This window comes from Nerophis ophidion, linkage group LG22 (assembly GCF_033978795.1).
Source record: "Nerophis ophidion isolate RoL-2023_Sa linkage group LG22, RoL_Noph_v1.0, whole genome shotgun sequence".
Classification (NCBI taxonomy): Eukaryota; Metazoa; Chordata; class Actinopteri; order Syngnathiformes; family Syngnathidae; genus Nerophis; species Nerophis ophidion.
The window spans coordinates 22,304,671-22,330,537 of NC_084632.1; the positions used below are offsets into that span (position 1 = coordinate 22,304,671).

The following is a 25,867-nucleotide window of genomic DNA, read 5'->3' on the forward strand; positions in this document are numbered from 1 at the left end:
TCTCATTTCAGTAGGCCTTCAAACTCGATCATTTGTGTACTCTAGCCTTTAAATAGACCCCCCTTTTAGACCAGTTGATCTGCCGTTTCTTTTCTGCTCTGGGGGGGGGGCACAGATTCTGTGACCACAGATGACGTGCTAGCTGTCCAAAGTCCGGACTCAGGGTGGAGCACTCATCTGTGCATCAGTTGGGGACTTATCTGCGCTGCTAACCTGTCTCCCCAAAAGATGATCTCATGCTGGCCCCACTATGGACTGGACTCTCACTATTATCTTGGATCCTTTATGGACTGGACTCTCACAATATTATGCTAGATCCACTCGACGTCCAGTCGCCTGGGGTTTGGGGGGGTGTTGTTTCCCACATCTGCGGTCCCCTCCAAGGTTTCTCATTGTTATCCCATTGGGTAAAGTTTTTTCTTGCCCTGATGTGGGATCTGAGCCGAGGATGTCGTTGTGGCTTGTGCAGCCCTTTGAGACACTTGGGATTTAGGGCTCATATAAGTAAACATTGATTGATTGATTGATTGATTGACATTGACCTTATAGTCATTATAGTATATGGTTAAGCACATTTCAATTAAATTCAGCATGACTGTTCTTGTTGTAGTTTTTACCTGCTTACCATCACATTGAGAGGGTCTTTCTTACATTGTGGTTATTTTTGCTACAAGAATAGCAGTTAGATTTGCACTGTATTACTAAATATTAAAATCACTACAAACACTAAAACCTTGATAACACTGTGTGTTTTGGAGTATTTCATAGGTTGATTGACAACACTAAATTGATCTTAGTGTGTGAATGTGAGTGTGAATGTTGTCTGTCTGCGTTGGCCCTGCGATGAGGTGGCAACTTGTCCATTGTGTACCTGCCTTCCGCGTGAATGCAGCTGGGATTGGCTCCATGTCCCCGCGCCCACGAGAGGGACAAGCGGTAGAAGATGAAATGTATATACACACATTAGTAGGCCTAGAGTACACAGTTTACTGGATATCATTAGTATGTATGAGTTAATGAAATGGTAGCGTGAATGCATATTACACTAAGGCTAAGGACTTTGACATAGTCAAAAATTGGTATAACAGATGACACATTAATAAATGTAAATAGTACAAAAATACTCTATACAATAATATCAGCCACTTTCTCAATTCAACTCATAACTGTAATAAGTCTGCAATGAGACTTTTCATAGATTTTTACAGTGTAAAAGCTGGAAAGTTAAAAGTGTCCAAAACAGGAAAGGACACAAAGTGACGAGGAATGGGTGGGGATGACTTTCCACTTACTTCATTCATCACGCTAAACAGTTTGGCAGACGTGCAGACTGTAGCCTGTTGCTGCAGAGACTTTCTATTGAGCATAAAACTAAACGAGAAAGCCTGCCCGTCAAGTATGGAGGTAAGTCAAGATTCAATGTCTCACTATTTGTTTTTCAAATGTGTCATGCTTATGTTGACCCCTGATATTTATGAAACTGTCGTTGTGAATGAACACTTGAGGCACACGGCATACTTCTAATGCAATATTGTAAACTGAATGACTAAATGTGAGTGCAATGAGTCGAATGAATGTCTCGGAGTTAGATTACACCAGCATTGCATCAGGATTTTTGCTGGAGAAATGGGTTCACTTGGGTTGATGAATAAATTCCACATGTTATGTGTGTTTGTGGTGGTAAAAAAAATGGTATACCTTAGAATTTCCTCCGGTGAATGCTAGGAATAGTTACGCGAAAAAACAGGAATGTGTGACTATTGTTTTCTGTCTGGGTGGAATGAGAAATATGTCACTTTTGCAGAAACCCAGATTCATCAAATAAGAATAATTTGGCATGAATAGTGCCACTGGTTTTTAAGCATTTGGTTGCACTTTTATTGTGCAGAACACGGGGTCATTTGATGCACAAATATTTGCAAAGCAGGAAGTTGGACACAGGATGTTTTGATTTCCCTTCTTTCCGCCACTCAAAACAATAGGCGCCAATTAGTACAACGTAGCTGATATAATATATATACACACACATTTCTGATATAATGGATTTATCTTTACTCTGACTCGCTTCATATAATTGGAATGGATCTCGAACAAGAAGTAAAATACAAAACCCAAAACCAGTGAAGTTGGCACATTGTGTAAATCAGAAATAAAAACAGAATACAATGATTTGCAAATCATTTTCAACCTATATTCAATTGAATAGACTGCAAAGACCAGATACTTAACGTTCAAACCGGTAAACTTTATTATTTGCAAATATTGACTCATTAGGAATTTGATGCCTGCAAAATGTTTCAGAAAAAAATGGCACAAGTGACAAAATAAATAAATAAATAAATGGGTTGTACTTGTATAGCGCTTTTCTACCTTCAAGGTAAGGAATGCTCATCAAACACTTATTTGGAAAATCCCATAGGTGAACAGGCTAATTGGGAACAGGTAGGTGCCATGATTGGGTATAAAAGCAGCTTCCATTAAATGCTCAGTCATTCACAAACAAGGATGGGACGAGGTTCACCACTTTGTGAACTAATGCATGAGCAAATTGTCGACCAGTTTGAGAACAACATTTCTAAATGAGTTATTTCAAGGAATTTAGGGATTTCACCATCTACGGTCCGTAATATCATCCAAAAGTTCAGAGAATCTGGAGAAATCATTGCATGTAAGCGGCAAAGCTGAAAACCAACATTGAATGCCTGTGACTTTCGATCCCTCAGGTGGTATTGCATCAAAGAGGGACATCAGTGTGTGAAGGATATCACCACATGGGGTCAGGAACACTTCAGCAAACCACTGTCAGTAACTACAGTTTGTCGCTACATCTGCAAGTGCAAATTAAAACATTAATATGCAAAACAAAAGTCATTTATCAACAACACCTAGAAACGCCGCTGGCTTTGCTGGGCCAGCGAGCTCATCTAGGCGCAAAGTTTAAAAGCCAGCCCTGCGATTATTTGGGGGTGTATTAGTGCCCAAGGCATGAGTAACTTACACATGTGTGAAGGCACCATTAATGCTGAAAGGTACATTAAGTTTTGGAGCAACATACAGTATGTTGCCATCCAAGCAACGTCGTTTTCATGTACGCCCCCGATTAGTTCAGCTGAACAATGCCAAGCCACATTTTGCACGTGTTACAACAGTGTGGCTTCATAGTAAGAGAGTGCAAGTACTAGACTAGCCTGCCTGTAGTCCAGAACTGACCCCCATTGAAAATGCGTGGCACATTATGAACAGAGACCCCGGGCTGTTGAACAACTTAAGCTGTACATCAAGCAAGAATGGGAGAGAATTCCATCTGAAAAGCTTCATAAATTGTTCTCCTCTGTTCCCAAACGTTTAATGAGTGTTGTTAAAAGGAAAGGCCATGTAACACAGTGGTAAAAATGCCCCTGTGCCAACTTTTTTGCAATGTGTTCCTGCCATTAAATTCCAACTTATCGATTGTTTGCAACAACTAAAAAATTTGGTTTCTCAGTTTGAACATTAAATATCTTGTCTTTGCCGTGTATTCAATTGAATATAAGTTGCAAAGGATTTGCAAATCATTGTATTCTGTTTTTATTAACGATTTACACAACGTGCCAACTTCACTGGTTTTGGGTTTTGTATTTTCCTTCTTGTTCTAGTTCCAGTCTATTTATATGAAGCCAGTCAGAGTAAAAAGGCATCTATTATTATTATTATATATATTATTACAACTAAATGCTGTAACGTTATAAAATAAAAATTGTTGTTTTAACAGCATACTGCCACCTACAGTAAAAGAGTGTGCAAAGCAGGCCACGGAACCACTTAATCTCTCATTGTTGCCTATCATTCACAATTCTCATGTGAGGTAAACACACATACTGATTGTTTTTGGGGGTTTTTATGCATTCTAACTAGTACATAAATGCTAGCAAAAGTCAGCCAACAATGGAACTAATGGTAGTCGCTCTATTTTGCCTTTGAAGCGCTCAAAAAAAATGCTAAAATGCATATTCATATTAACATCATTGTACGCAAACGGCGTCGCCATAATTCCACAGACCCATCAAAATGTTCAGTATTTCTTTCAACAGCAACAACAATTACTAATTATGGCAGACTTCATGAGAATCAGATCAGAATCAGATTTATTGGCCAAGTATGTTTAACACTCATGGAATTAGTCTTGGTAGACTGTGTGCTCTTTGTTCAATGCAAGAAACAATGAAAAATGCAACAACTACGAGAGACTGGAGTACCATGACAGCCAACAACGATTACTCTGGGATAAATGAAGAACCTTATATTTTTGAGTCTTAATATACGGAGGTTGACCTACAAGTTTTAGATCAGATCCAGGAAGTAGCAGTATTGCTAAGTGGTAAACAAGAAATACAAACTGACATAATAAAACAATCACTTACTGTACATTGTCTGCTCTCACTGGGATGCCGACTGACAGGATGTTCATATCTTCCCATTTAGAGGATGAAATAATCATGATCCTCATGCAGGTAGGAAAGAAAAAAAAAAGGTGGGGCGCAAACAAGCGTTCTTTCTTGTATTTTTTTTCTCGCCATCTCTGGGTCTCAACTTTTTGGTTTATGGCCACAACCTTCTACCATCCAGGTGAGAGGCATGATTTATAATCTCAAATTAACTTAGAGGCTAACTCCCATTAGCTGCATTGTTAGCCACTTCTTGACGTTGATTACAAATGAGAATACATGTTCTTGTCTTACATAGGAATTGTGAATGATAGGAAAATAGCCAAAAAGTGCAGTTCCCTTTTAACAGACAATGAATTTACAGTAACTTAATGGGGTGGTGACTTGTCCAAGGTGTACCCCCCACCCCTTCCGCCCGAATGCAGCTGAGATAGGCTCCAGCACAACCCGCAACCCCAAGAGGGACAAGCGGTAGAAAATGGATGGATGGTTGTTGTGCTATTACTGAGGACTATTACTGAGGAATTTTATTACAATATTTTACTGTGAAATAACAGTTAATTGCTCTGAAATATAAGTGCATTGTAACGTTTACAGTCATTAGTGGTAATACTTCAGTAAATTTTGAATACAGTATTTTACTGTGAAAAACACTGTTAAAAGCTGTGAATTGTGACTTGATGTCACCATATTTTTTTTATACCTGAAAGGCCAGATGTTTTTTTAAGCAGGTACTTTTTGCACTTACCACATCCGACCGTTAGATGGCACTGTATAGCAAGACACAATTGCATCCATTGATCTGTGTGGGCCCTACGATGAGGTGGCGACTTGTCCAGGGTGTACCCCGCCTTCCGCCCGATTGTAGCTGAGATAGGCGCCAGCGCCCCCCGCGACCCCAAAAGGGAACAAGCGGTAGGAAATGGATGGATGGATGATTTGGCACCAAGACTCAAGCATTTAGGAAAAAACAGCTTTTGAACAGTTGTCCATTGCAGTGGGTCTCAACCTTTTTTCAGTGATGTACCCCATGTGAACATTTTTTTAATTCAAGAACCCCCTAATCAGACCAAAGCATTTTTGGTTGAAAAAAAGAGATAAAGAAGTAAAATGCAGCACTATGTAATCCGTTTCTGATTTATTAAATTGTATAACAGTGCAAAATATTGCTCATTTGTTGTGGTCTTTTTTGAACTATTTGGAAAAAAAGATATAAAATATTTAAAAACTTGTTGAAAAATAAACAAGTGATTCAATTATAAATAAAGATGTCTACACGTAGAAGTAATCATTAACTTAAAGTGCCCTCTTTGGGGATTGTAATAGAGATCCATCTGGATTCATGAACTTGATTCTAAACATGGCTTCACAAAAAAGAAATCTTTAACATCAATATTTATGGAACATGTCCACAAAAAATCTAGCTGTCAACACTGAATATTGCATTGTTGCATTTCTTTTCACAGTTTATGAACTTACATTCATATTTTGTTGAAGTATTATTCAATAAATATATTTATAAAATATTTTTGAATTGTTGCTATATTTAAAATATGTTTTTTAAAATCTCACATACCCCTTGGCATACCTTCAAGTACCCCCAGGGCTACGCGTAACCCCATTTGATCAATTGTGATCGAGACCAGTATACAGTATGATACTGAAAAAATGAAAATGGGTTTGCAGAACTTCAGCTTGGTCAGATGTAATAGTCTGGATGCAGGATCTGGAAGTGACAAAGAGTTGATGAGTCCTTACCCTGAAATGGAGCCTACACCAGCAGAGTTGGCTCAATGTGAAGCTGAAGTAGGCACGCTGCTCAGCATCATCGCTGAAGTGAACAAGAAGATGGGGTCCCTGAAGGCACCAAGGTAGTGTAAGTGGTGATGTCACACATGCATTCTCCATAATGGTGCACCTGCACAAATTAAACAAAATAAGCAGCTTACGTGCAAAATTCACATTAACGCTTAATTATGATCACACTTTGCAGACCGCCCAGTCCTCTCTTTCCAGACCTACTTTCACACAGGTTGATGAGACACGTCCCAGAGAAGAACACGTCTGGTTATGTCACATCAAATCCTCCACTTCAAAGTCGAGGTTGGTGACCCGATTTGGACCAAGTCTCTGATAGATGTGAGCTTTAACCCAAATGTCTTCCTGTAGGGGCCAGGGGTGTCATATGGACAGAACTCAAGGGGGCTCTGACTGCAGTGGAGGACTCCATCAACTATAGAAGGTCCTGGGCAGCCCCCATTGCATCCTCAGATCGAGACAGACCCAAAGAGCATCTGAGAGCAGCTAAGGACAGCTGGGCAAAGGCTGACAAGGTACACAAAAACTATGAAAAGGTATCCGCAGCTGATCATGTGCTGACGTGTGACTAAGAGATCGACATCGCTTCACCTCGTCTTTGTCAATCTTTTTTGCTCATTTGGTCCTTCCATTGCAGATTTTGGAGGAGATGGAAAAAGAATTTGGGATTTCTTGTCCTTCAGCTGTGACAAAAGAAACATTTCAGGAGGAACTGGTGGATCATCCAGACTCCGCTCCCCAGCAGGGAGAATTGCAGAGATCATACAGCGTCAGCAACGTGGAAGATGAGAAGAACAAGGTGAATTTTTTTTTGCATTTTATATCCATTTTTTTCCAACTTTGGTTTCTTCTGGTTTCCTCCGACAGGTTGGTCACCAGAGGAGCTGGAGGTCGGCCATTTGCTCCCCTTCTTACAGATCGTCGAGCACTGCTGGGGCCTCCTCTTCCTTTCCATGTTCTCCTTTGCTACTCAGAAGAGCAGCCAGAGCAGGAGGAGCTTTTTCTCCAGGAAGTGACGGCTCTCCACTGAGCTTAGTTACCTCATGCAGTCCTTGTCCAAGCCCCATCGGTCTGCCGGAGACTGAGACAGAACGACTGAACAGGTTGTCACGCCATAACAGTCTACTGCATTTAGTAGTTTATATTTACATAAGACACAGGTCTTAAACCCACGGTCTGTGAGCCATTTGCAGCCCGCAGGCCTATATTTTGTGGCCCGCTACTTAACTCCAGTTTAGTGGCTCACGCATCCTAGGAGGCTAATAGTTAAATGTATCATGGCAAACTTCAATCTGAATAGACACTAACTACAACAACGGTGCAAACACAACAATGACACAAAAACTGACATTTGGCAACACGAAGAACAACTTCCTTCAAGCAAGCTGAAGCGTCAATGATTATCTCAACACTGTCAATTGCATTCAGTTTTACATTTATAGAGACTCGGGACCTTTTCAAGGCTTAGAGTCACTATTGCCCAGTTCATCGCAAATAGTGGGGCAGGGGGCGGTGCGATGCCGGGGGGCGCTGCATGATGATATTCAAAAAGCTGTGCACTACAAAACATGCTCATTGTAACCATCTTGACTTTGTTTAGATTTTTTTTGTAAATCAGCACAAATTATTTTCTTAATTTTTGATTGTAGGTTAATTTGTTTATTTTATTGTGTTCCTGAGATAATATTGCTTTTTTGAATGTATTATTATTCATCAAGTTTTTAGTTTATATATATATATATATATATATATATATATATATATATTATATATATATTCATCAAGTTTGTTTAGTTTTTATATATATATATATATATATATATATATATAAACTAAACAAACTTGATGAATAATAATACATTCAAAAAAGCAATATTATCTCAGGAACACAATAAAATAAACAAATTAACCTACAATCAAAAAATTTTTTTTAAAAATCCTAATGCAAAATATATTTTTTTAAACCAAATTGAACTATTTTATATATATATATATATATATATATATATATATATATATATATATATATATATATATATATATATATATATATATATATATATGGAGAGTGGAATTCTACATCTATATTTTGCATTATATATATATATATATATATATATATATATATATATATATATATATATATATGTAAAATAGTTAAATTTGGTTTAAAAAAAATATATTTTGCATTAGGATTTTTAAAAAATTGAACTATTTTATTATATATATATATATATATATATATATATATATATATATATATATATATATATATATAAAATAGTTCAATTTGGTTTAAAAAAATATATTTTGCATTAGGATTTAAAAAAAAAAATTTCAGGCAAGTTGATGTTAATAATGTTAATAAAGTTATTTTTCATGTTGAAAGTTAATCTATATTTCTTTATTTTTCATTGATATTAATGTCAAGGATACCATGATATGCAGAGGTGTACTTATAACAACTTCATAGACAAATTATACTTTTTATAGTCGCGGAAGAGAGTGGGAGGTTGGGGGGCGAAATGTTCTCTTGTTCCTAGGGGGTGCGTAACAGAAAACAAATTGAGCAACACGGCTGTAACTTCTTTCAGAAGTAATTAATAAATTTAGTCAAATGGTTAAAATGGTTCTGAAGTGAATATATCGTAGTACGGTACCTCAAGCTTTGTTGGTTCTGTGAGCGCTTAACTTCAAACACTTGTATCTCAAATCTACGTCTGCCATTGAAATAAATTTAAATCAATTTAATCTGTGGTTGGCTCCTACAAAACAGCACATATTTACATTTAAGGGAAAAACACTTATAGATAACATTGTACTGTATGAAAAACAATACAAAACAATGTACTACAAAGATCTATAGTACTTTTTTGAAGTAATGTAATGATAATGTATAGCAGTGGTCCCCAACCACCAATCCGGGGACTGGTATCGATCCGTGATGCGTTTGCTACCGGGCCGCAGAGAAACATTAAATAATTTATAAACAACTGCATTTTCTCCGACTTAACTATCGCCTGTCCCACTAGACACTAGATGTACAATAAAACTCCTCATAGGAAGTTACCATTTGTTATAACTTTGTGACATGATAAAATGCACATTAATGAACATATAAAACTCAAAATGTGATGGATTGTAGCCAAAGGCTGATTTCCATGTGCAGTCCCCAGATATCATTGCAAAAAAACAAGCCCAGGGCTCCCACTAACTCCTCTTGTATTTTTCATGCACTTATTTTTGCTGTATTTATCTGGCACAAGTGGAAAGCCAAAGCTGGTCCCTGATAATAATGTCTACATTATACCGGTCCGTGGTGCAAAAAAGGTTGGAGAGTGGAATTCTACATCTCCTTCCAGCTGCACACTATCTACAGCTTTTTTTTATATTATCAATGATTAATGTCCGCCGTTTGGACATTACTTTACCAATCTTGGCCAGCGTTACCCATTCTGCTTCAGCGGGTGCAGACTAGCAGTTGTTACGCAAAGTTTCTGTTTTTGACGACTTCTTTCTTTGATTCAATGACAATCATCCACTTCTTCTCAGCACTGTCCTTCACGCCCGCTTTCTTCCATCTCATAGTTGGAAAAACAAAGTTATGTCGATCTCCAGCTATAAGATAATGCCAGCGAGTAAGACCAGATGTTTTGGTGGATCTTTTGGGGTTAACTGTGACATTTACTACGTCGACTAATGGAGAAGATGTTTGTAACTCCAATTTTTGCTTGAGACTTGAAGCATAACAATTAGCCGAGAGACACACTCTTATCTCAAAACACTCAGTTGGGGTACATTTAATTTGGGACCCCTGACCTGAGTCAATAAAAAAATACTTGAGGCGTATTCATAATTTTGCCATTAGAATGTTCATGCACATAGGGAGTATCTATAGAAGAATAATCTTCTGGTGTCTTACAGGTATATTGAGAAACTGAGAGCCAGGAATGAACGTCTCACTGTTGCTTTGGAGCGAAGGAGGGCAGAGTTTGAGCAGATCAGCGTTACATTCAAGAGGCTCGAGGCCGACTGTTCGGCCATGCACCTGGCTCTCAGATACTGGTAGACACAACAGCCTTGTTGTCGGCAAAATAGCATTGTGTGACCATGTGCTTTGTTGTCCCAGTGAGGAGTGTGAAGAGGCATACGGCGAGTTGCTGGCGCTTTACGAGGCTCAGAGGCATCAGAGAGTTCCTGTGCAGACCCACGCAGCAGGTGTTTGAATACCACTTATTAATGTACACGCATTGCGCGAGCGGTTGTCGTTGGCCGATTCCAACTGTTGTTTTTATCTCATCGTCAGAGGCCGTCGAGGACACTCAGCAGCCCGACAGCCCACTAGTTAAACGCGGGGAAATGGCAAGTGAGGAATTGTCCACCTCCTTTACCACGGAGGCCACCAAGGAGATGGAAACACATACAACACAGAGGTGATGTTGTGAAGGGCACCATGCCACATACATAATATATGTCTTCATATTATATTCAATAATTTTTCATCCTGTCATTGACCTTTTGTAACCCCAGGATTACTGAATTCAGTGAACGAAAGGTTGCGCTCCATGAGCTAATCGAGCGCCTGAAAAGGGACCGGGCGGCCATTTGCCTCTCAAAGCCGCGTGCAGGAGTGGAGGTTAACTTGAACCCGGACGCTGGTTCCCCCGCTGGGCGGCAAGGGGGACACTTGATTAAAGACAACATCAAGCGAGATAAGACGTCTGTGATCCATGCGATCACCACGGCCAGGGTAGGAGTTGTATTTATTGTAGTACCAAAACAGTAGTCCCAACGCACTCATATCTCAAGTCAACTTTTCCCATTAAAAATAGGTGAAATACATTTAATCAGTGCTCGACCTACCAAAGCAGCACAATTTGATCACGTAACATGCACTTTAAAAAGAAAAACGTGTATGAAAAACAATACAATAGAATGTACTACAAACTATAGTAGTTTCATGAAGTAATGTAATATAATACAGCGTTGACTTCTATAACCTCTATTTCTGTCAAACACACCATCAGCAGCTTATCCATATTTTCATGGATACATGTCCGCCATTTCGATATTATTCTAACATTCTTGGCTGGCGTTAGACTCATTCTACTCTAGTATGGTGCAGCCTAGCAGTGTGAAGCTTGACTTGCTTTACCAAGTTGACAACACGCTCAATCATGTTTTTGATTATTTATTTTTTGTTAATGAGTAAAATATAGTCTCGGGACAGCTCTTATCCCAAAACACTCTGGGGAACTCTTAAAGGGGACCTATTATGCAAAAAAAGGTTTTCTAACCCTTTTGTTACCAGTCTTTTTGTATTTGGGATCGGCATAAGTCCCAAAAATCAGAAATCAAACCACGGAGCCGTGGCGGATATTCATAAATCAATCTTGCCTTCCTTCATACTTCCTCTAACAAATCATTTGGAATTTGCCCCAATTATAAAGTTTTGCCCAATTTTTAGGTCAGCAGATATCTCCATTTATGGTAGAAATGTACCCAACCTGCTTTGTGTGATTCCGCCATTGTAGTCCAATGCTGTACACAATAAGTTCCTGCATTTTTTCTATCCTCTTGTTGTGGGGCAGACTGGTTCGTACAAGCACATGCATCCTGCGCTGTTGCCATTTCTAATATAAAGTAGCGTACAGTTCTAACTTAAATCTGTCAGTAGACTCCAAATGGAAGCGTTAAAAATTACAACATGGCTGACGGAGAGAAGACGCAGTTCAAGTGGAGGCACGTAAATAAGAAGGAATAGTGAGAAACAGCTTTAAGATGGTCGGTAAAACAAAACCTATGCAAAATTTTGACCAAAGAACCACCATTAAATGCTATGTAGACCACAAAGAAGTATTTTAAAGGTAGAAAATAATCATAGTATGACCCCTTTAAGTTGAGGTACCACTGTAGATTAATAAAGACATGAGTGTAAACATGTTGTTTCATCAGATAAAAAGTCACATAAACGGCCCATTCATGTCCCTATTTTATGTAAACCTATTTACGGCACTGACTTTGATCACATGACAAACTTTATGTAAATTACTGAGCAGAGGATGTTGTTGTGGCACTTGTGAATAAGGGCTATATAAGTAAATGTTGATTAATTGATTTATAGATATAATTATTGAATATGTTTAAAATCAAGAGTAAGGTTACTAATTCAGTGTTGATATTTGAGTGGGTCTCGGAAACCTCAAGGTCAAAAAAGTTAAGAACTCCTGGTTTAAATGACATTAAAGAATTAAAAAAAAATTTTTTTTTAAAAGGTTATTTTTGTTATTGTGTTCCAAAAACCCGTTTTCTATTTAAGATCGTTTTATTATCCAGTCAATACGGCACATGGAATGCTGTTCTTAAACATAACGGGCACTTGGACAAAAGTCTACTAAAGCCTATTCTGGGGTTTTTAGGAGGAGATGTCAGACCTGCGTGCCCTCATCCGTCTGAAGGAGAAAGAGTTGAGGTGTCTGGAATGGAGTCTGGTGGCGCAAAAGACCCAAGAAGCATCTGGAGCGTGTATTCCAGAAAGTCTCCGAGATGAGCTGGAAGACTGTAAGACGGAACAACAGGTAGCACACGTTGACTTTTCATATTCTTGTGATACAAAGTCAAGGTGAAGTGTATAAGAGGGAACAGGACGTTGGTCTTTTGTGACATACCCGATTCAAATCTGGCTGTCCCACATGGGAAATCATACATCTATCTACCAAAGCAGAATCCCTCCAGGCCAAGAGGGATATTTTGGTCAAAGAAGGTTCTCTGCTGGGCTGAGGAGGCTGCAGCACAGATTTCAGACACCTTTAATGCTTTCAAAGGACAACATTTCTAATCTCAGTCAGTCCTTCATTGGAAGTCTTCATTTCAGCAAGACCGTTTGGATAATTATGTTTCAGTTTAGGAAAGACCCTTTCCTGTTCCACCAAACAAGGTCTATTAAGATTTGTTCAGATTAATTTGGTGTGGAAGAACTTATAAAACTAGGGCGTTACTCTTTTATTTCCATTTCACTTCCAGTCAGTCCTATTTTTCCACCGAGGGCTTTCTACTAAAAAAAAAAGAAAAAAAAAAAAAAAGATGTGGGACACCACTCTGAGATAGTTGAGATATAAACAGTATATTTTCGGACTACAGTTATCAATTATTTCAGTAATCGAGTAATCTATCTATTAGTTTGTTTGATTAATCAATGCCTATTTTAAGGAAAAATAGCAATTGTATTACCGGTACTTGCCATAACGTTCATTCATTTTTTGTTATGCACATTGAAATTGCACTTTTAACATGTGTGTATTATTAAAAATAAAAACTCTCTACTATTCACCGCCACACAGATAACTGCACCCACACACCAACGGTCTCATGTGCGGTTCATTGCAATGGCAGTGGGAAAACTATGTCCACATATTTGAAGTTACGGGCATAAAAATTCACCGTTGTAATAATTATATAGACTCAGCTATAGGAATGTAACGATATGAAAATGTCATGCCACGTTTATGGTGACCAAAATGATCACGGTTAACATTATTATCACAGTATTGCTCAGAAAAGCTTTTATACACGCACTGAAATCTTCTGACAAAGGTTTTTGGTTTTTTTTTTAATTACAAAAATAATTACAAACCACTATTTTCCATGTGTTGTGCTTCTTATGCTTCACTGATTATGTTTTAGTCTTATTAATTGATTTGTTTTAATGGCTAAGCTTTTATTGTTTAAAACAATGGTTTGTACTGAATCACTTAAAGGTTTATTTAAATGAAAAGTGCATAACAAATAAAATATATTATTACTATTTATCATTTCTGGTTGGCGTTGTAGTGTCCTACTTAAAAACACCTACGTCTCCAATTCCTGAGTATAGAACAATCACTCTGTTTCAAGAGAGTACAACTTGTAAGTTTAATGTGCACAATTGAATAGCTTAGTTGCTCATACAGTAATGTGTTTATATAAATTTTTATTGGGTTAGTGTATGTTGTTTCCTAAAAGGGGAAGATGTTAATGTCTCTTGTTTTCATGTTAGCATTTAGGTCCGTGCGTTTATCAAAGTGCAGTTATCTTTCATGATTTTCAATCATTTTAATTTTTACAGCGGTTACCATTATTACCGCTTATGGTTACATTTATACTCAGCTACAATAATACTCAGCTACAATAATACTCCTCATATCTCTTCATTGATGCCATTTAAATCATGAGAAGCTGCAGGGCGTTTTGGTGGCATTGTAGGGCATAAATACAACTTTAGGATCATAAAAATCCACACCAAAAAACACCACACCAGTGAATTAGAGACGCCCAGCATCTAATGGTCCTTTCCCATGGATGTGGCGCCACCAGCAGGAAATGTAAAGTAAAAACAAATGCGCTCAGTGCCATCACGAGGGGGCCGTAGCTTGCTGCGGGGTTTGTTCTCCCGGGATGCAAATGAACTATTCTAGACCAGGCATAAAGTTGGGAAGATATTTAATTATTCTAGACTCAAGGATACAAACAAAAGGGCGCACAAGGCGAAGGCACAACTTAGTGCACCATACAAAAACTAATACTTAGACAGAACTATGGACAAGAAACAAAACTCGCTAAACTGGGGCATGAATAAACAAAACTTACTTGGCAGAGCATGAGTCCATTTGATGAACAGATCAAATACAGAGTAATGTCGCCAGAACGACAAACTGGCTAAACAGGCTTAAATAATGGTCTCTGCTTAAAGCAGGTGCGTTATCCGTACACAAGAGACAAGTGAAACCAATGAGTCGTCATGGGAACTAAAACAAACAAGGGTGCACAAAAACAGGAACTAATGGAGTCCAAAACTAACAGAACATAACCAAACAAAACATGATCTAGACCACAGATCATGACACTCACCCATTAAAACCTGACACTAGATGTGTATGATGTATGTGGTTAAGAATTATGTTGGCATTTTTTCCTTTATTATCACATATTCATTAAAAACATTGCCAATTTAGGGCGAATGAGATATATAAATTTACATTTTTTTAAAAAAAAAGAGGATTTTTTTTAAATTGCAGGGTGTTTTCCACAAATAAATAAAAGTGATCAAAAATGTGTTAATTCGGAGGGTGGCAAACGCTGAGTCATGAAGTTGTAGGAATGCATATTTAAAGTGGAACTGCACTTCTTTGGAATTTTTCCTATCATTCACAATCACTATGGGAGACAAGAAGACATACCGGGTATGTCATTTTTTTTAATGACATCTGTCTAACTTGTAAATAAACGAAAACAAAATGTTGCTTACAATGGAGTCAATGTCTAAATAACCATCCCAAAAGTGCCAATAATACTCCAACAATACTCCATTTACACATTGTAAGTAAATAATAGTGATATTGTTAATATAAGCGCTAAACTATTTTTAGCGGCGCATTGTCACAGAGAGCTAACTAGCTTGTTGCTGCTCTATTGACATCTTGAGCTGGTGAGCTGCTTACTCGCCTCGGCGCTGGTGAAAGTTTATTGTAGATCATAAATAATGCCTCTCACCTCGATAGCAGAAGAATGAGGACATCATCCGACAAGTTGGTCAACTTAGGCATCCAATTAAGAGCCTGAAATGGCGAGAAAAGACAAAAAGATGCTTAGTTCGCTGCCTCTTTTTTCTTTGCGAGGATTAGAAGTAATTTTTCATCTAAACGGGAATATATCAACATCCCATCAGTCGGCATCCCAGTGAGAGCAGTCTTTGTACAGCAAGTGATGTTCTATCACATTTTTGGCTCTCATGAAGTCTGCAGTGACTAATAATCTGTATTGTCAAAGGCAAAAACAAATGTTCTGATGCATTTGTGAAATGAATGCTAAAATGCTTGAAATTAGCAAAATATATGAATATTACATGTTAATGTGTATGTTACTACAGTACATACATACGTACAGCATGTATATAAAAGCTTAATGGAAGTGTTTAGATCTTTTTTCATGCGATTTACAGGCAGAATAGAGCGACTACCATTGGCTCCATTTTAAGCAGACTTTTAATGGCATTTATTAACCAGTTGGAATGTATTAAAAAAGAAAAACAGATGTGTTCTTGTATTACATAATCATAGTGAATGATAAGCAGATTTTTTTTTAATTTGCAGTTTCCCTTCAAAAACAAAACTTTGTGATAGGATTAATTATTTATATCAAACTTTTCAGCTTTTTCTCTTTACAGTGTGTCTATTTGCTATTTTCAAGGTTTTAAATTTTATTTCTACAGGTATGCACTTTTGCCACCACTGCCAGTGTTTATACAGTATATGTGTCCTATCCTTATCCACACTCAGATCATTCATGTCTTGTGTTACCTTGTTTTACCTTGATTTCATGATAATGAAATGAATCCATTGTCAATGTGCAATTTACGAATATATTTTTGTGCCGGGGATAATTTGCTAATATACCACACTGATTACTGAATGTCAAACATAAACAATATTTGTGTTTGCATGTCAATGTTCCAGAGGCTGTGTGACAATGCTGCAAAACTATGTAGCGATGGTGACGTAACTGGGCTCAAGACCAGGCCCATTTTAAAAGAGATGCAGGCAGTCCTTCAGAGGTGAGATGATTATTAAAGATACATTCTCCCACACATCCACAATCCGTCACACCTGGCAGTCTTTTGAAATTGTTGCTCAGGCCTTGTTTTGTTTGTTTGTTTTGGTTTGAAGATGCATATGGGTCTGACCTCAAGGCATCAAACTCTTCCTTTTGAAAGGACTTAAAGGGTCTGTTTGCAACATTTACACAGATGCCTAGAGGGCGCCAACCAAATGTATTTGACACGGTATCTTATGTCTTCTCGTACGAAACGCATGCACGCACAGTAGCTTTAGGTGTTAGCCAATAAAAGCAACTTGAATTAGGGCTGGACGATGTATCGATATACGCGATATACCGTGGGTTTGTCTCTGTGCGATATAGAAAATGACCATATCGGGATATTCGAGTATACGTTCTCACGCAGTTGCTTTTAGCTGCGGGCATTACACTACAGGCTCTTCCCACTCTTTCTTGTGTCTCCTTCTCACAGACAGCGAGCGCACATTCTACACACGTCACATGGGTCAAATGCAGAGAATAATTTTGCCACATCTAGTATGTGTGTGACAATCATTGGTACTTTAACTTTAACTTTAATACTGTCACGTCATATGTCACATAAGTATACGCCCTCACGGAACAGAGAGGTACCAGACTGGGTAATGTTAGCTGTGATGCTAGCGGAGCCGTGCGAATGGTAATACGAGAGATAGAAGGTGCGAATGAAGGAAAAATTAATTCCCAAGAATAACAGCAGGGGTCCATCGTCTCGCGGTGGTTCGGCTTCAAGCGGGAATATGACGAATAGACAATTTTAATTTGTCAAGTGTGGGGCACAAGCGTTGCTACCAAAAGTAGCGTTACTGCTAATATATAGCATCGTTAGAAAAGTCACCTGCTTATACCTTTAATAAATACAGTTTTGGTAAATTGACTTAGTTGTGATTTCCTTTTCTACATGAAAGTGTAAAATGAGCATATATTAATGCAGTATGAACAAGAATGTTTTAATGTAGACATATAGAATCATCATACTGCTGTGATTATATGCATCAAGTGTTCCTTCAAGGCTAAGGCAAAATATCGAGATATATATCGTGTATCGCGATATGGCCTAAAAATATAGAGATATTAAAAAAAGTCCATATCGCCCAGCCCTAACTTGAATGTATATTCTATCATAACAACAACATGACTGGTTCGTTGCATCTCTTGGACTGCTTTTGTATGTGTGCACACGCTCCCTTCACGTACGAATTGACGAGACGGGGTGAGTGAACCCCATAAAGACCAATCATTTTATCCGGGCCAGTAAAAATTGTACAAACATAAGCTTCGTAATTGTAAAAATATAGACATTTTTCAAACAAATGTGTTCTGTTAAACCACAAATGGTAACATACCATAACCTAGCCATTGTTGTTTTTGCTATATGTTTTGCTTTGAAATATCTTACTGTGAGGAAATTGCAAACAGCCCCTTTAAGAGTTCCAAATTCTATGTTCATATGGTTCTCGTACGATTTTGTTTTAGGGAGCAAGCCCTGAAGAAGAAACTGGCTTTAGTTTATGACCCGACCCTCACAGACAGTGCCTCCAACAGGAGAGACAATGATGAGCATGTTGCAAGGCTCACACAAGCTCACAGGTAAAAAACAAACCAACAATCAATGTTTCAAATCTAGTCTCTATGTGTTTGGTAAGCCTTTTTGTGTGGCTATAGCTTTAATTCTAATAAACTGTGTTTGTCCACGTCTAGTGTGGTCCCTTGAAGCACTATTGTGCACTTTATTTCCCCTCGCTATTATAACAGCTGTATAATAACAGCAACAACACAAATACTGCTCTATAATATGTCTCACATGCTTTAAAACACATTTTAAGTTGTAAAATGTCTAAGTATTCACCACTAATGAACGTTAACAGAAGATGACTGATAGGAAAACATGGCATCAGTAACGCTACAGTTTAGCCTGATTGTCAGGTTGCCGCGACAACCGCCACCTCCATCATGATTCATGTGTTTCTCCAATAAATCCACACAGCGGTCCTGATGTAATACCAGTAGTGACATATGACCACACACTCTCGCTGCACGTTTTGAGGCCAGATGGCAATAAAGTTGAAAGTCAATAGCGAGCATTACTGCAGTCACACAGGGCGCCGCCATCTAATACCTATGCAACCGTCATTGCGCAATCTACTTTATAGCGTATTCATCAGGCCTGTCAAAAAAAAACATGTTAACGCATGCAATTAACCACAAAAAAATATAGCAATAATCATTTATACGCGCAGATTAATCACACAATTTATTTTGAGCGCACATACTCCTTTACCTTAACCACAACTGGTATCCAGAAAGGAGGTCAGTGATCAGGTCAATGCATACGTCACTGCAAAGATGAGTGAGGAGACTCCCGCTGGTGTGTATGCTGGACTTTAGATAAAACTGTTACCAAGCATTGAGCAAATAAATGACGTACATTCAAGTAAAGTATTTAAATAAATGTAAAGTATTTAAATAAATGTCAATAAAATTGTGTTTGTGTACAAATATTGCTGCTTTTTAAAATCTAATAAATGTGATTGATCAAAATTAAAAATCGTGATTAATTAGATTAAGATTATTAACCTTTGGCAGGACTAATCATTTTCCATCCAGACCACGTGAGTACTGAACCATATGTATTGCTGAGAAATATGAATTAAAATAAAATATGATGACTGAAATATGGTCTAACTGACATTAAAAGCATGATTTAAAAAATAGGTTTATTTTGTTATACTATTCCAAAAACCTGTCTTTTATTCAAGGTGTAAAAAAATATATAGAGAGTATATATATGTATATATACTTATACGATATTGACTGCATACATTATTACCGACTTAGCGCAAACAAGGTGGGTTTTCTGAGAAGAAAAAAAAAAAGGCTCATTTGAGAGAAAAAAGCACGAATGGGGAGGTTTTCCCACAAAAAAGTAAAAGTTCAATAAGAAATCTGAATATAGGCAATCATCCACTGTTTACAGTAATGTTGCACATGTCCAACGTAATAGATAAGATTTATCACATACAGTACAACCTCCAACCATTTATTGTCTACCGTTTACTCACTTCGTTGTCGTAACCGGCTCTGCAGCCTATCTCCGCTACATTCTGGCGGAATGGCGGGGTACACCCTCGACAAGTCGCCACTTCATCGCAGGGCCAACACAGATAGACAACATTCACACTCACATTCACACACTAGGGCCAATTTAGTGTTGCCAATCAACCTATCCCCAGGTTCATGTCATTGGAAGTTGGAGGAACCCGGAGTACCCGCAGGGAACACACGCAGTCATGGGGAGGACATGCAAACTCCACACAGAAACATCCCGAGCCTGGTATTGAACTCAGGACTACTCAGGACCTTCGTATTGTGAGGCACAGGTACTTCACCGTGCTGCCCCAAATTACTGTATGGGGTTTGAACTCAGTACCCCTGTATTAGGAGCCCACAGTGTTGACCATTAAGCTATCCTGGGTCCCTACAGTACAACAACGAAACATAAAAGAGTACAGTAGCATAGCTAAGAGAGCTAAAACGCTAACATTGTGGTATACACTTGGACAAGTGTAGGACTCCCTTGAAAAAAAGATTCCTGATCTCAATGGGATCTTTCCTTGGTAAATCTAGGTAAACAATAAATAAAAAAATAAATAAAAATAAAAAAATACCCAATACCCAGTGGACCTCAGGTGGGGGTGTGGTTTATAAAATGTTCCAACGCCAATTAGCGCTTCCTGATTGGAGCATTTTATGTTAGCAGTTGAAAAATAAAAATGTGCTTGAAAAAGTAATGTGTTTTTTCTCAAACCACCACATCGTTTACAACCTTCCATATTTTAACAGCAACATCATGCTAGGTTAGCCTATTTACTGAAAAAAAAAAAAAATCAAACTTGCTACTCAAACAATTGTATCAGACTGACGGACAGATATATATCTCCGGAATTTTTTTTAAGAACGGTAACAAAGCCTTTTTTTTTCTCCCTAAAGCTGTCCTTTGTGAAGTGATGTATACACTCAAGGTCTGTATGAAAACAGGTGCAAACGTGATAGCACACACAAAGCTGATCTACTAAACTTGTGCGCAGAGGATTGTGTCTCTTCAGTCAGCAAAATAAGGAGCGCGATCCATTTAGCATTTCTGTCTTCATGGATATGCAGAAAATATGCTGATCATCAGAACGCCGTCAATACTGGGAGGCAAATATAATTATATAGCACAGGCAGTGTGATCTATCAAGAATTAAATTGTTCTACGGGCGCTGTATTGCGTCTACATTTATTACGTCTAGAAAGGACATGCAAACTGGCAGTTGAGCAAAAATGGCTGTGAGATAAGAGACGAATGTACTGCAGCTCTGTCTTACGTACAGTGGGGCAAAAAAGTATTTAGTCAGCCAGCGATTGTGCAAGCTCTCCCACTTAAAATGATGACAGAGGTCTGTAATTTTCATCATAGGTACATTTCAACTGTGAGAGACAGAATGTGAAAAAAAATCCAGGAATTCACATTGTAGTAATTTTAAAGAATTTATTTGTAAATTATGGTGGAAAATAAGTATTTGGTCAACCATTCAAAGCTCTCACTGGTGGAAGGAGGTTTTGGCTCAAAATATCACAAGACATGGCCTATTCATTCTTTCCTTAACACGGATCAATCGTCCTGTCCCCTTAGCAGAAAAACAGCCCCAAAGCATGATGTTTCCACCCCCATGCTTCACAGTAGGTGTGGTGTTCTTGGGATGCAACTCAGTATTCTTCTTCCTCCAAACACGACGAGTTGAGTTTATACCAAAAAGTTCTATTTTGGTTTCATCTGACCACATGACATTCTCCCAATCCTCTGCTGTATCATCCACATGTTTGGAGGAAGAATAAGACTGAGTTGCATCCCAAGAACACCACACGTACTGTGAAGTATGGGGGTGGAAACATCATGCTTTGGGGCTGTTTTTTTGCCAAGGGGACAGAACGATTGATCCGTGTTAAGGAAAGAATGAATAGGCCATGTATCGTGAGATTTTGAGCCAAAACCTCCTTCCATCAGTGAGATCTTTGAATGGTTTACCAAATACTTATTTTCCACCATAATTTACAAATAAATTCTTTAAAATTCCTACGATGTGAATTCCTGTTTTTTTTTTTTCACATTCTGTCCCTCACAGTTGAAGTGTACCTATGATGAAAATTACAGACCTCTGTCATCATTTTAAGTGGGAGAACTTACACAATCGGTGGCTGACTAAATACTTTTTTGCCCCACTGTATGCATGTCAACATACAGTGTATGCATTATCAAAAACAAAATTGGACATTCTGTCTATTCAACAATAGACTTTTATAGCTGCTCAATGACCAAAGGAGCTGATGAAAAATAATTGAATTGATGCGGGGTCTGCTGACATTTATTTATTTAATGATGTTTGTTTTTTTCATATAGGAGATACAGTATGAACATATCTTATATATGAAAAAATATACTTATTGAAATACGCATTTTCTTGAGTCTGAAACATTCTGGCGCTCACTCGCAATTGTTGCCGGGATCATGAATGTGCAGTAAATGAGTGTCTCCATGTTGACAGCCGCATTATACACGCAAAAAGCTCTTTTAAATAGGAAAAGCACAAGCGGTAGAAAATGGATGGATGGATGGATGGATGGGTTTGCACCTTTAATCAATTGTACACACAGTTTTAGTGAATCACACGCAACACGCTCACTAGTAGTACAGACAATTTCATAGTTTGCCCACGCTGTTTTTGCGTGGTATTTAGATCTTAGTATAACAGGCGCATACTGCTTTTTTTTTTTTTGCTCCACTAGCTGGCAGCGGAACAAAAGTAATTGAAAAGAATAGTTGGGAAAAACGTTTTTTTTCTTAGTGACGTCATGAAAATCCTAAACATTAAAAGTGCCTGTTTGAGCCCCTTTTTAGCAAAAGTGGCGCAAAAGACTGGGAGAGATTCAATATTTATTTCATAAATAGGGTCTAGGAATATGTGTTAATACTCAAACACAAATACACGTGATTTTCATAAATGATGTGTAAAACTGAATCTGATTGAATGTTCTGCATTTCAGTAAGGCCCTGAGTTCTTACCGACACATGCGCAGGAAGTACCGGGAGCAAATGTGGAGGCTGGAGCAGAAGATGGCAGCAATGATGGAGAGTCAGCACATCCAGAGTGGAACATCGAAGGCATCTGGAGAAGATTCAGAATGGAGAAGGGAAGAGACTGTGCTATGATGCGTGCATGGCTGTGTCTCCACGCATGCACTTTACTTCCATATATACACTTTACATTTTGAGGCCTTAAATGTCACACTGAGAATGTTGCACAAATGTTGCACTCAACACGCCCCGAATGGTGAGTGTGCAGCAAAGGACCAATAACACAAAAAATGCCACACAGAACGCTGCTATGTTCGTGTTAAAGGGTCAGAGTAATTGAATTACAAAAAAAAATGCAGGTTTTTTTTTGGTCCGATATCTTCAGTGATTTTCAGTTCTCACTCGATCGGTTCGCAGCGGAGTGTGAAGCGACTGGGATGAGAATCAGCACCTCCAAGTCCGAGTCTATGGTTCTCGCCCAAAAAAGGGTGGAGTACCATCTCTGGGTTTGGGAGGAGACCCTGCCCCGAGTGGAGGAGTTCAAGCACCTCAGAGTCTTGTTCAGGAGTGAGGGAAGAGTGGATTGTGAGATCAACAGGCGAATCGGTGCGGCATCTTCAGTAATGCAGACGCTGTATCGATCCGTTGTGGTGAAGAAGGAGCTGAGCCGAAAGGAAAAGCTCTCAATTTACCGGTCGATCTACGTTCCAATCCTCACCTATGGTCATGAGCTTTGGGTTATGACCGAAAGGGCAAGATCACGGGTACAAGCGGCGGAAATGAGTTTCCTCCGCCGGGTGGCGGGGCTCTCCCTTAGAGATAGGGTGAGAAGCTCTGTCATCCGGGAGGAGCTCAAAGTAAAGCCACTGCTGCTCCACATCGAGGGAGCCAGGCGAGGTGGTTCGGGTCTGTGCTCAGGATGCCACCCGAACGCCTCACTAGGGAGGTGTTTAGGGCATGTCCGATCGGTAAGAGGCCACGAGGAAGACCCAGGACACGTTGGGAAGACTATGTCTCCCGGCTGGCCTGGGAACGCCTCGGGATCCTCCAGCAGGAGCTGGACGAAATGGCTGGGGAGAGGAAAGTCTGGGCTTCCCTGCTTAGGCTGCTTCCCCCGCGACCCGACCTCAGATAAGCAGAGGAAGATGGATGGATGGATGAATGAATCTTTTCCTGCCTCAGCCTCAATGTACTAGTTGTCTATATTTCGATGGACATGGGCTCTTGCTTGCAGCTTATAAATGTCTGCATTGTCTGAATTTGGTGCAGGTTATCCGTTATGCAATCCTAATGTCGATGTGCTGGTGTATGTCCCGGATATCTTAAGTGCACAACAAGATGACGAGCTTGTTGGCTACTGCAGTCAGCTTAGGATTCACGCTGGTATTTTTGTCATGGGTAAAAAGGCTGTGCAGTAACCAACATACTGTGTGTGTACCGAATGCCAGCTAGTGTCCTTGAACCTCCCTTCCTGACGCCAAAACAGCCACTCTGGACAATGAGCTTACAGGTCTGGGCTTTTAGCTCGTTGTCTAACAATGCTTAATTCTCCTTTGGCCATGGAGTCCATGGTTGCAGTTCAAGCCCCAAGCTGGACTTAGAAGGTAGAATCAAAATTGTTACACCGGTGCCGTGCCCCGTTTGCCAGGTCGTATGTAGTGAGAACAGCTCAGGGCATTTTAGCTCACCCCCTAGTGCTGCTGCACTTAACTCCCATTTAACAGTTAAAAAGTTAAAGTACCAATGATTGTCACACACACAATTGGTGTGGCAAAATTATTTTCTGCATTCGACTTATCACCCGTGATCACCCCCTGGGAGGTGAGGGGAGCAGTGGGCAGCAGCGGTGCAGCGCCCAGGAATCATTTTTGGTGATTTAACCCCCAATTCCAACCCTTGATGCTGAGTGCCAGGCAGGGAGGTAATGGGTCCCGTTTTTATTTGCTGGGGACCTGGTTCCAGCCCTGAGCTGAACTGAGTTGGCACTCACAACTGTGCATAATGTAAAGCCATTGTTGGGGAAATTGCATGACAAAACTGAACTATTCCATGATGTCAAAATGAAGCAGGTTATTTTTATATTCTGCTTTATTTGCCAGCATAGATTTCCCAAAAAGCTTGTAAAAAATAGTATTTCATTGTTATGCATGGGCATCGAGTATTGATGGGAACTGGGCCTTATGTTTTGATTCTCCCAGAATCGTCCACAATTGTAAACTTAATTTCTATTGTTGGTACCAACTCTTGTCTATCTCCATCTTCGATCCTCCATTTGGGCAAATAAACCAGATGTCTTAAGTAGTATTATCACTGGAAGATGAGAACGAGACTAAACATATTCAAATATTTGTCCTTCATACTGACAGCCATCAGACTGTATAATGCATGTGTTCTTTTTGACTGTACAAGAACTGTAAATGTATAATGTATTTATATTATTCACATGTGAATAATGCTGTATAATAGACTGTATTTATGTTATTCACATGTGAATAATGTTGTGTAATAGACTGTATTTATGTTATTCACATTTGAATAATGCTGTATAATAGACTGTATCTATATTATTCACATGTGAATAATACTGTAGAATAGACTGTATTTATTTTATTCACATGTGAATAATGCTGTATAATGGACTGTATTCATATCATTCACATGTAAAAAATACCAAAGTGTTTATTGTCTATTGTGAGCTAACTGTGGGATCAATAAAGTACTTTCTATTCTATTCTATTCTATTCTATTCTATTCTATTCTATTCTATTCTATTCCAATACAGAAGAAGCAAGCAGGAGCAGGCAAGCTAAAAGATTAGCCAGCTGCTAAACTAGCTTGAAATAACAGAGTAAATAAGTGTTTAGTAAACTTTAGGAAGTAA

At 38.7% G+C, this 25,867-nt stretch overlaps 1 protein-coding gene and 1 long non-coding RNA gene across 3 annotated transcripts in view; one reads left to right on the forward strand and one right to left on the reverse strand.

Annotated features, from left to right (window-relative positions):
• Positions 1 to 1,309: 1,309 nt before the first annotated feature.
• ushbp1 (Usher syndrome 1C binding protein 1) lies at positions 1,310 to 25,717 on the forward strand. The gene is made up of 14 exons (XM_061883510.1): positions 1,310 to 1,404; positions 6,111 to 6,295; positions 6,418 to 6,527; positions 6,594 to 6,757; positions 6,880 to 7,041; positions 7,110 to 7,345; positions 10,167 to 10,307; positions 10,372 to 10,460; positions 10,549 to 10,675; positions 10,773 to 10,992; positions 12,662 to 12,820; positions 16,733 to 16,830; positions 18,348 to 18,461; positions 22,956 to 25,717. Exons 1-14 carry the CDS (start codon positions 1,399 to 1,401, stop codon positions 23,119 to 23,121), a joined length of 1,977 nt encoding a protein of 658 aa, XP_061739494.1. The 5' UTR covers positions 1,310 to 1,398; the 3' UTR covers positions 23,122 to 25,717.
• LOC133540693 (uncharacterized) overlaps positions 11,895 to 25,867 on the reverse strand; it is a 75,128-nt gene continuing 61,155 nt past the window's right edge. For both annotated transcript variants that reach the window (XR_009803695.1, XR_009803694.1), the window contains exons 4-7: positions 22,975 to 23,077; positions 15,771 to 15,835; positions 12,911 to 13,027; positions 11,895 to 12,801 (exon numbers count right to left, since the gene is read on the reverse strand). This is a non-coding gene — a long non-coding RNA (uncharacterized LOC133540693). The remainder of the gene's footprint in view (positions 12,802 to 12,910; positions 13,028 to 15,770; positions 15,836 to 22,974; positions 23,078 to 25,867) is intronic.